Source organism: Mandrillus leucophaeus, unplaced genomic scaffold (genome assembly GCF_000951045.1).
Source record: "Mandrillus leucophaeus isolate KB7577 unplaced genomic scaffold, Mleu.le_1.0 Scaffold290, whole genome shotgun sequence".
Taxonomy (NCBI): Eukaryota; Metazoa; Chordata; class Mammalia; order Primates; family Cercopithecidae; genus Mandrillus; species Mandrillus leucophaeus.
Window position 1 is genome coordinate 1,080,435 of NW_012103032.1, and position 11,367 is coordinate 1,091,801.

At 55.1% G+C, this 11,367-nt stretch overlaps 1 protein-coding gene across 4 annotated transcripts in view; it reads left to right on the plus strand.

Moving 5' to 3' along the window:
* Positions 1–4,004: 4,004 nt before the first annotated feature.
* Positions 4,005–11,367, plus strand: part of RUNDC3A (RUN domain containing 3A) — a 10,698-nt gene continuing 3,335 nt past the window's right edge. For 2 of the 4 annotated variants that reach the window (XM_011985910.1, XM_011985908.1), the window contains exons 1-7: positions 4,005–5,010; positions 8,639–8,754; positions 9,106–9,254; positions 9,420–9,505; positions 10,731–10,820; positions 10,925–11,005; positions 11,155–11,320. In XM_011985910.1, coding sequence (XP_011841300.1) covers positions 4,904–5,010; positions 8,639–8,754; positions 9,106–9,254; positions 9,420–9,505; positions 10,731–10,820; positions 10,925–11,005; positions 11,155–11,320 — 795 coding nt within the window. In that variant the 5' untranslated portion in view covers positions 4,005–4,903. The remainder of the gene's footprint in view (positions 5,011–8,638; positions 8,755–9,105; positions 9,255–9,419; positions 9,506–10,730; positions 10,821–10,924; positions 11,006–11,154; positions 11,321–11,367) is intronic. The other 2 variants (XM_011985911.1, XM_011985909.1) reach the window with 1 other exon arrangement.

Genomic DNA, 11,367 nt, shown 5'->3' on the forward strand with positions numbered 1-11,367 from the left:
GGGATTCAAGTGATTCTCCCACCTCAGCCTCCTGAGTAGCTGGGATTATAGGCATCCACTACCAGCCTTCCAAGTAGCTGGGGACTTCAGGTGCACACCACTACACCTGGCTAATTTTTGTATTTGTTGTAGAGATGGGGTCTCGTCATGTTGCCCAGTCTCATTGTTTCTATGGAGATCGAGACCATCCTGGCTAACATGGTGAAACACTGTCTCTACTAAAAATAAAAAAACTTAGTCGGGCGTGGTGGTGGGCGCCTGTAGACCCAGCTACTCAGGAGGCTGAGGCAGGAGAATGCCATGAACCCGGGAGGCGGAGCTTGCAGTGAGCCAAGATTGTGCCACTGCACTCCACCCTGGGAGACAGCGAGACTCCGTCTCAAAAAAAAAAAAAGAAAAAAAGAGAAATTGGACCCTTGTGCACTGTTGGCAGGAATGAAAAATGGTGCAGCCATACGGAAAACAGGATGGCAGCTTCTCAAAAAATTAAAAGCAGAATTGCCATGTAATCCAGCAATTCCACTTCTGGGTATATACCCCAAAGAATTGAAAACAAGGTCTCAAAGAGTTATTTGTACACGCATGTACATAGCAGCATTACTCACAATTGCTAACATGTGGAAACAATGCAAGTGTCCATGGATGGATGAATGGATAAGTGGATAAGTGTCTTAGTTGCTTTGTGCTGCTCTTACAGAATACGTGAGACTGGGTAATTTATAAAGAACAAAGATTTGTCTCTTACAGATCCTGGAGGCTAGCTGGGAAGTCCAAGATTGAGGGGCCCACATCTGGCAAGGGCCTTCTTGCTGCTTCATCTGATGGTGGTAGGCAGAAGGGCAAGAGACCATGAGCGAGAGAGAAGGGGGCCTGATCCTCATCCTCTTATCAGGAACCAGCTATCAAAACAACAGCATTAATCCGTTCATGAGGGCAGACCTTTTGTGATCTAATCATTTCTTGAAGGTCCGTCCCACTTTTCAACACCAGTGAATTGGGGATTAAGTTTCCTATACATGCCCATGTGTGGTAGCTCATATCTGTAATCCCAACACTTTGGGAGGCTAAGGAGGGAGAATCGCTTGTACCCGGGAGTTCAAGGCCAGCCTGGGCAACATAGTGAGACTACATCTCTACAAAATAAATGAATAAATAATAAATGAATAAAAATAAAAATTAGCCAGACATGGTAGCAGGTACCTGTAGTTCCAGCTGCTAGGGAGGTTGAGGCGGGAGGATCACTGAGCCTAGGAGGTTGAAGCTGCAGTGAGCTATGATTGCACCACTGCTCTCCAGCCTGGACAACAGAGTGAGATCTTGTCTCAAAAAGAAAGAAGGCTGGGCATGAAGACTTATGATCGTAATCACAGCATTTTGGGAGGCCAAAGCAGGTGAATTGCTTGAGGCCAGGAGTTCAAGACCAGCCTGGCCAACACAGCAAAACTCCATCTCTACTAAAAATACAAAATTTAGCCGTGCATGGTGGTGTGCGCCTCTAATCCCAGTTACTTGGGATGCTGAGGCACAAGAATCACTTCAACCTGTGAGGCAGAAGCTGCAGTGAGCCAAGATCATGCCACTGCACTCCAGCCTGGGCAACAGAGTAAGACTTTGTCTCAAAAATAAAAAATAAAAAAAAGGCCGGGCACGGTGGCTCACACCTGTAATCCCAGCACTTTGGGAGGCCGAGGCGGGCGGATCATGAGGTCAGGAGATCAAGACCATCCTGGCTAACATGGTGAAACCCCGTCTCTACTAAAAAATACAAAAAAAAAATTAGCTGGGCGTGGTGGCAGGCGCCTGTAGTCCCAGCTACTTGGGAGGCTGAGGCAGGAGAATGGTGTGAACCCGGAAGGCAGAGCATGCAGTGAGCCAAGACCAAGCCACTGCACTCCAGCCTGGGCGACAGAGCGAGACTCCGTTTCAAAAAAAAAGAGAGAAAACAAAACAAAAAGTTTCCAACACATGAACTTTGGGGGACACATTCAAGCCATAGCAATAAGCAAAATGTTGCATATTCCTACAAAAGAATGTTAATCTGCCTTTAAAAGCAGAGAAATTCTGTAATGTGTTACATACAATATGGATGAATTTTTTTCTTTTTCTGTTTTTTTTTTTTTTTTTCTGAGACAGAGTTTCACTCTTGCCCAGGCTGCAATGCAGTGGTGCAGTGGTGCAATCTCAGCTTACTGCAACCTCCGCCTCCTGGGTTCAAGGAATTCTCCCGCCTCAGCCTCCTGAGTAGCTGAGATTACAAGCGTGTACCACTAGGCCTGGCAAATTTTTGTATTTTTAGTAGAGATGGGGTTTCACCACTTTGGCCAGGCTTGTCTTGAACTCCTGACCTCGGGTGATCTGCCCACCTTGGCCTCCCAAAGTACTGGGATTACAGGTGTGAGCCACCATGCCCAGCAACATGGATGAACTTTAAGGACTTTATGCTAAGTGAAATAAGCCAGTCACATAAAAAATAAACACTATATGATTCCACTTATATGAAGTACTTAGAGTAGTCAAAATCATAGAACCAGAAAGTAGAATAGTAGTTGCCAAGGGTAAGGGGAGTGGGGAATGGGGAATTATTGTTTAATGGATAGTTTCAGTTTTTCAAAATGAAGAGTTCAGAAGTTGGAGGGTGGTGATGACTGCACAAAATTATGAATGTACTTAGTACTACTCCATTGTACACTTAAGAATGGTTAAGATAGGCCGGGCATGGTGGCTCATGCCTGTAATCCCAGCACTTTGGGAGGCCAAGGCAGGTGGATCACTGAGGTCAGGAGTTTGAGACCAGCCTGATCGACATGGCGAAACCCTGTCTTCACTAAAAACACAAAAATTAACTGGGCATGGTGGTGCATGCCTGTAATTCCAGCTACTTGGGAGGCTGAGGCAGGAGAATCACTTGAACCTGGGAGGCGGAGGTTGCAGTGAGCCAAGATTGTGCCACTGCACTCTGGCCAGAATGACAGAGCGAGACTCCGTCTCAAAAACAACAAAAACAACAACAACAACAAAATAAACCCCAAAAGAACATCACGTGCCCTCATTTGGAGAAAGAGCAAAAAAACCCCATCATGATTGCCCCTGGCAATCTGGAGGCAGGAGAATGGTAAGAGGGACTTCTACACGTGAGGCAAGAGCAAGATGACGGAAGAGGGACTGAAAAGACCAAGGTTATACTAAAATTGGAATGTGCTAATATGCTAAAAAATTGGAATGATGCAGAGAAGATTAGCATGGCCACTGTGCAAGGATGACATGCAAAAAATAATTGAAAAAAAAAAGTAAAAAAGGTAGAGGTCCCAGAAGCCAAGAATTGAGGCTGAGGCTGCATAAACGTGAGATCTCATCCTAGGAATCAGGAGCTAGGAGTCAGTCTCCAGGTGTCAAAACCAGGCTCTTTCATCTCCTCCTCCTCCACTTGTGGTGACAGAGGGTCCCTTCCTGCTGATTATTTTCAGATGTGGGTGCAAATCTGAATCAATGTAGAGACATCAGCAATCCACTGGCAGAGCATCAGGTGAATCGAGCAGTTAGGCAGAGTTGAAGAATAGGTACGAGTGAGTCCTGGGAGGAATGTTCCTAGGGGCAGATGGAGAAATTGGGTAGAGGCCCTTTAATAAACACAGAAAGGCTTTATGTGGGAGTTGAGGATTCCAGCAGGTGAAGGGGAACCCCCCCGCTGAAAATCCTGGAACAGGTTGAATAGAGGAACAGGGCAGGTGGGAGCAGGGATGTGAGAGAGGAATAGGAGGCCAAGGGCGGGGAGGGGGGAACCAGACTATGCCGGCATTTTCCCCCACCCCCAGGGAGAAACTGCAACCAGTTTTACAGGACACTCCTGGCCTTGCCCGAGATCAATGACCCCATTCAGAGAGGGTTGATGGCACCATGCGGCAATGCCGGCAGCCAAGGGGTTAACCTTAGGCCAGCTGGCTCTGGGGTGGTGCGAGGGGGTGGGCCACCACCCCCTCCGGTTGCCTTGGCACCACTGTAGGCGCCTGCTCTGCCGCTGGGAACTTCCGCAGAGCCCAGGGCCCTTCGCTGCCAGTCTGCTCCCCACTCTCTGTCCCAAGTGGTTCCAGGCGCTGGACCCTTAGGCTTCGTCTGGAGTCCCATCCTCCACCCCAGGAGAGGTTGGCTCGGCCTGGCTGGTGCAGGCGGGTCCAGCCCAGGCACAGACACGCAGATGCAGTCTCTAGGGTTGCTCCTTAGCCTCCTGGGTTAGCAGCCCGGAGCCACCTGCGCTCCCCGCACGCAGCCCCCACCTCGCCGAGAAAGCCGGGGCTGAACGGGTAGGGGGCGGGGAGGGGACGAGGGTCACGGAGGTGAGGACCTCCTTTCCCCCAGCGGCAGGGGGAGATCAGAGACACTACGGAGCACAGGTCAGAAACAAGGGAGTAGAGAGGTCGGAGCCAGAGACTCGAGGCGGGGAGGAGCGAGGAGTCTCGGGCCCAGAGTGTGGGGGCGGAGGGCAGGCCCCCTGCTTCTCCTTCCAATCTCTGCTTCTCCCGGGAACCCCCTCCGCCCTCCCTGGGGCCCCGGCTCTTCCCCTCCCCCCAGACCCTGCACCCTCTGCGGATTGGTCCTCGGCCTGCTGGGGGGCGGGGCCCGAGGGCCCTGACGTCACTGGCCGAGGGGGGCGGGCGGCTGGAGGAGGGGGTGACGGGGCCCGGCTCAGCACCTCGGAGAGCTCCCTCCCCGGCCTTGTTTTGCTCTGGCATCGCTGCCGGGGGAGGGAGCGAGGGGGCCGGGCACCAGGCGCAGAGGCAGGGGAATGGCCATGGAAGGGTTGAGGGGCCGCGGCGGACAGAGGGCCCAGCCGTGATCCAGCGACGGGTTTGGGGCTCCGGGTGGGGTGGGGGGCAGCGGGCGGCGGCAGCAGTGGCCGCACATCTGGATGGAAGCGAGCTTTGTCCAGACCACCATGGCTCTGGGGCTGTCCTCCAAGAAAGCATCCTCTCGCAACGTGGCTGTGGAGCGTAAGAACCTGATCACCGTATGCAGGTGGGCACCGCTGGCGGGCGGGGGCTGGGGTGATCAGAGAGAGGGGTTGGGGTGGACTGCGGAAACCCGGACGGAGCGCTGCCGCGGAGAAAAGGGAGGGGAGCAAAGAGTCGAGAATAATGCGTCCACTGTCCCTCCCAGGCCCAGAACCCAGAGAGGGAGCTGCAGTCTGGTCCCTACCCTTCTAGGCCAAGTGGCCTATGCCGGGGCCTGGGCCTGGGGGGTGAGGGGTGTTTAATTGGTACTGCAGCTTCCTGTGAGAACCAGGAAGTGACATTGTGTGAGGGGGAAGGAGGTGGGGATGGCTGGCTCCCTTGCTGGGAGTGGGGCGGGATGGGCAGAGGGGACCCCATGGGGGGATGAATGCCCTCCAAGCATATCCTCATTGGCACCCATGTCAAACTGACCCTCTGGGGCGGGGTTCTCCAATGCTCAGATTCTGGAGCAGGGATGGGCAGGGTCAACTGGGCATGGGGGCAGAGCCCATGAATCCCTCCAGGGAAGGGAGAGGGGCACCGCCCAAGACGTGGGAAGGACCAAGAGCCTGGGTTCCAGGTTATAGGGGAGAAGACCGGGAGGGCACGGCCACTGGTCTCTGAGGGTGAACGGTTGCTGGGTTGGGAAGATTCTCCGCTATTGTGAGGCCCAGGAAGTGATCCTGTCCACTTCAAACCTGCAGTGACTCACCCTCCCTGCCCTGTCCCAAAACCAGGGCATGGCCAGCTGCTCAGCCACTCCCCCTGCAGCCCACACCTGCACTCTCCTCTGGTGCTGGGATCCCCTGTCAGCTGCAACCTCCTCTGGCCCCCATGCCTATCAGGTGTTGCTCCCTCAGGGCAGGGTGCTCCTGGGGACAGGGCTCACTCTTCCCTTGCCAGCCCCACCTGCCTGCCACGTAGGCCTCAGCTCTGCTGAAGCCCACCTGATACCCTGAGGCCCACTAGTGCCCACCTGATGCCCTGGCTCCTGGCTCCCATAGCTCCTTCCAGGTTCCTGGGCACACACCCAACCACACTGCATCTGTCTCCCAGCATCATATCCCTAGTGCCCAGCACAGTGCTGTGCACATCAGACCTCTGCAGAAATGCCTGGAACATTAAGGAAGAAGAGAGTGTAGCAATGGTCCAGCCCACAGTGCAGGGCACTGCCTCTACCCTCATTCCCCCCAACCCCTACCAGTGTGTTGTAAAACAAAGATTTCTGTCTTTGGGGCCAGATGGTCCTAGGTTCAAGCTCTTACTCCATCAGCTTTAGCTGCGCAACCTTGAGGAGGTCTCTTAACCACTCTGGGCCTTGGGTGCCCCATCATCCTCATTTTAGATGTCACAGTCATACCAAAGAATGATAATGGCATCATCCATGTAGGAGCCTAGCTCAGTGTCTGGCACACAGAAAGAACCCTTTCCTAATGACGTTCTTCCTGGCCCTCTCTGCTCTCTACCTGCTAGGTTCCTCTTTTTTCTCTTGCCTGCCAAGTTAGCTGAGCCTCTTGAGTACGTGGGGGGAATGAGGGAACTCTCCTTGACATTGGCCAGAGAAGAAGAAGTTGAAGGGCTGAAGGTGGCTTAGAACTGGGAGGGAAGGATAGAGTTTTGGGGGGTCAGTGATGTGACAAAGGCTTAGTAACCCCTAGGCCCCTGCTGCCTCATCACTGTCACATGGTTTGCCTCCAGCTCCCAGAACAGCTCCCTTTAGCAGGCCGTGGGCTCCCCTGGGCCCTGGCCTCGCTGTCTCCATGGTAACCTGCAGCAGCCACTGCATCTCCTATCAGGGAGCACACCACGGGGCTCCCAGGGGCAATGACCACCTCTGCGGCACCCCTGAGGACAGATACCAGATGGCTGCCATGCTGAACCCAGTCCAGGCCCCATCATTGTCTGACCCAGATGGCCAGGAGAAATCAAGCTGGCAGGAGGGTGGGCATAGTGAAGCTGGGATAATGCCCCAACCACAGGCTTGCTTTCAGCAGGGCCAGCCTTCCCAGCCACAGACCCGCTCCTTACCATCCCTGCCCAGCAGCCCTAGGCACCTACCATCTCCCAACCCTTCCTGGGCTCTCAACCAAAATATAATGAGGCAGGTACGATTGTTCCCATTTGCATTTGGCAAGAGGGGACTCAGAGAGGGGCCCAAGGCCACATGAGTGTCACAGGGAAACAGGATTTGAATCCAGCAGGCTGCCTCCCTCTAGTGCAACCCCAAGACTGACCTGGCTCTGATCTCAGGCCAGATCAACTCTAAGTTCAAAAGGAAGGGGGACAAGGGCTCAGCTGTGCAATTGGCCTGAGAGCTGCAGAGGTCAGTGCTCCAGGGCTGGAGACTTGTGGAGTAGAGGACAAAGGGTGGTGGAGCAGGGGCTGCTCCAGGCCTAGGTCTTCACGATAGCTGCCAGGAGGCCACAGATGTAGCAGAAAGAGCAGAGGCTTCAGAATCAGAATCAGACATACCTGCTTGACTCCTCATAAGCCATGTAGCTCTGAACAGATCAGTCAACCTCTTGGACCATCAATTTCTTTATCTGTAAAATGGGGATGAGAGTGATAAGAGGGCCTATCTTTCAGGGCTGAGCATGGGTAAGGTAGTGCAGACAAAGTACTGTGCTTGGCACATTATAGAGCTTGATAAATATAAGAAGAAAAGGACACTTCCAAGCAGCTCCCATATCCCTGGACACCCCGCCCCTGCTCTGCCACCCACAACAGGGAAATCATGGGATGTTAGGAACTGTGTCCTCATCCCTGCCCCACTCCACTGCAGGGATGGCAGGGGGAGATTGCAGGGGTAGTGACTGCAGAGGGAGCCTGAGGCGTAGACAGGATTGGAGAGGGGGCACTGCATGGCTTCAGTCCCTCAGCTCCACAGGTTTCCCTTGGTCCCTTCCTCCTAAGAAGCTAGGCCCCCAAGCCCCTTCCAAGGATCTGCTGCCAATGCCCCCTCCTGCCCAGTGCCTGTGTCAGGCCCATACCCCGCACCTCCCCACCCCACCCCCGCCCAGCTCTGCACTGCCTGGTTCTGGGCAGCTGGTGTGTGGGAGGCCAAGCCGGGAAGGAAAGGGGGAAGGGGGTATCTGTGTGCTGGGAGCCCACCTGGCCACCTGCACATGCCCACACTCCATGTGCACAGTGCCAACTCACATGCCCTGGTACAGGTGACCCCATCCCCAAAAGGGACTGAAGGTTGTTCCAGCAATCACAGAAGACAGCTCAGGGTGGGGCACACACCGGCTTCTAACACCTAGTTGACCCAGGCCTCGCACACACAGACCCTGAAGGGTGGTCTGGGGGAACAGGCTCTGGGACCGCCCCCGGCTTGTGGCGCCTCATCTTCCTATTTTTTCAGTCCCTCTCACCCCTTGTTGCCGAAGCTTCCTTTCTCTGGGTGTCACCTCTCCTGTCACCCACTTTGTCAATCAGTCTCCCACCTGTCACCCTCCCTCCCCACCTGCTACCCTCTCACTCCACATGACATGGTACCTCTATGGTCACTGTAGTCTTGCCTGTCTCCCCGCTCCCTCTGCCCCCCACCACATCCATGCCCTTCCTGACCTCTTCTCTGCCAGTTGCTCCCTGTCTCAGCCTGTTTCCTCACCTGACACCCCACTGCCCTGTCTCTCCACCTTGCCACCCAGGTTCTCGGTGAAAACGCTGCTGGAGAAGTACACAGCGGAGCCCATCGATGACTCATCAGAGGAGTTTGTCAATTTTGCAGCCATTTTAGAGCAGATCCTCAGCCACCGCTTCAAAGGTGGGCCCAGGGTCCCTCCTCCAGTGGTCCCTCCCCAACTCCCAGCCTGTAGCTCCCAGCCACCTCATTCTGATATACTCCATGGACTCTGAATCCCCTCATTGACCCTGGCCCCCATCCTGGACCATGCACAGAAGCTTGTGTACAGATCTGGGAAGTGGGAGACGCCTTTGGCCTACAATCCCCATCAGTGGGCAAGCTATATGCTGGGGTGCCCACTGCATACATGCATGTGTATGCACAGATCTTTGTGGGAGGAGGCTGCTTATACTTATGCATGTGAGTGCTTCACTACATGGACCCTCTCCAAACTCCCTGGTCTTGCTGAGTCCGCTCCCTGCCCTGGCTCAGCCTGTGCCCCAGCAGGTCCAGTGAGCTGGTTCAGCTCAGACGGGCAGCGGGGCTTCTGGGACTATATCCGGCTGGCCTGCAGCAAAGTGCCCAACAACTGTGTGAGCAGCATCGAGAATATGGAGAACATCAGCACAGCCCGGGCCAAGGTGAGGGGCCTGGAGCAAGCAACTGCTCTCTGCTCTGGACACAGGGGGCCTGCCTGTTTCTTGGTCCTCACTCCCTGTCCACAGCCCAGGGGAGAAGGGCCCACACCTGATGCTGGACACATGAGTCTCTCTGGGGCAGCAAGTAAAAGTGAATGTGATTTCCAGGGCCGGGCATGGATCCGGGTGGCACTGATGGAGAAGCGTATGTCAGAATACATCACCACGGCTCTGCGCGACACCCGGACCACCAGGTCAGACTTCCCAGGCAACTCAGACCACAGGCCTCAGGGTGCACCTGCATTGCCCAAACACAGCTGATCCTTAAGTTCCTGCAGCATCCTTCAGTTCCTGGACTACAAGTCCCAGCACCAGCATGCACGGCTGATTTCCCTCTTCCAGCCTGGCCTGCAATCCCAGGACAAACTCTTTTTTTTTTTTTTTTTGAGGAGGAGTTTCACTCTTGTTGCCCAGGCTGGAGTGCGATGGTGCGATCCCAGCTCACTGCAACCTCTGCCTCCCGGGTTCAAGCCATTCTCCTGCCTCAGCCTCCTGAGTAGCTGGGATTACAGGCATACGCCACCACGCCCTGCTAATTTTGTATTTTTAGTTACTCCATGTTGGTCAGGCTGGTCTCAAACTCCCAATCTCAGGTGATCCTCCCACCTCGGCCTCCCGAAGTGCTGGGATTACAGGAATGAGCCACTGCACCCGGCCCCAGGACAAAGTTTTACCACTGCCACCATCACTTGCAAGTCAAATCTAATGCCCATTATTCGACATCATTGCCCAGCACACTCCACCCTGGCACACCTCTGGATGAGCCTCAGCTACGCACCATCTCATGTGTTGGCTTGCTCCATGACCTACAACACAGCCCTTCTGGCTCTCCAAACTATGGCAGCAGTTCTGTACTTGCTATTGACGGACACAGAGTCCTTATGTGGGGAGTTCAACCCCTGCACTGTGGGTTCACAGGGAGGTTGGGTGCCTGAGGTAAGGGGTTACAAGGAGAAGTGTGCCTATGTGGGCAGGTGCATCTGAAACTGTCTGGGTGTGGCAGGGGGCGTGTACCTCCGCATCCCAATTGGCCACAGCCAGCCTGATGTTTTTGCTGAATTCCATTCCTCAGTCTACACATTTCCAGGTTCAAGTCAACACGTTTTTTGCGCACCTACTGTATACCAAGCACTAATGATTAAGACTCGCTTCCTGATATGAAGGATCTGGGTAACCCAGTACTTGATGAGGAAGGGGTAGCTCAGAGGGAGGAGTCGGCTCAGGGAGCACTCATTCTAGGTGATGGGGCCACAGGTGCCAGCCCCAGGCTGAGAGGGGAGAGAGGCTCCAGGCCTGCGTGCATATCAGGAAGGAGAATTGACCTTCCTTCAGGATGGGGTGGCAGTAAGCCAACAACAGCAGCTCTGGGGAGGGGCTCCAGGGACCTGCTGCACTGTCAGGCCCTCTGCCTCCCCACAGACGGTTCTACGACTCTGGAGCCATCATGCTGCGGGACGAAGCCACCATTCTCACCGGAATGCTGATCGGACTGAGCGCCATCGACTTCAGGTGGGGTCTGCCTGAGGGCAGTGGTGGAGGGGGCTGTTTCCCCGACAAATGTCCTACCCCAACCCCTCACACCCACCCCCAACCCTGTGGCTCCTCTGCCTCAGCTTCTGTCTAAAGGGGGAAGTCCTGGACGGGAAGACCCCCGTGGTCATCGATTACACGCCCTACTTAAAGTTTACACAGAGGTGAGCGGCTCCATGACTGCGGCGGGGCGGGAGACGGGGGGGTCCTCAGGACATCCTGGGGACATCCTGGTCCCCCTGCCCTCGGCGGCCAGCGCAGACGCGCGGGGGGAGGGGCGGGACCGGCCGTGCCCACTACTCCCTCTCCCAAGCTACGACTACCTGACCGACGAGGAGGAGCGGCACAGCGCCGAGAGCAGCACGAGCGAGGACAACTCGCCCGAGCACCCGTACCTGCCGCTCGTCACCGACGAAGACAGCTGGTACAGCAAATGGCACAAGATGGAGCAGAAGTTCCGCATCGTCTACGCGCAGAAGGTGCGCGACGATAGCGGGTCTGGGGGGCGGGCGGGCCGGCGCGGGGG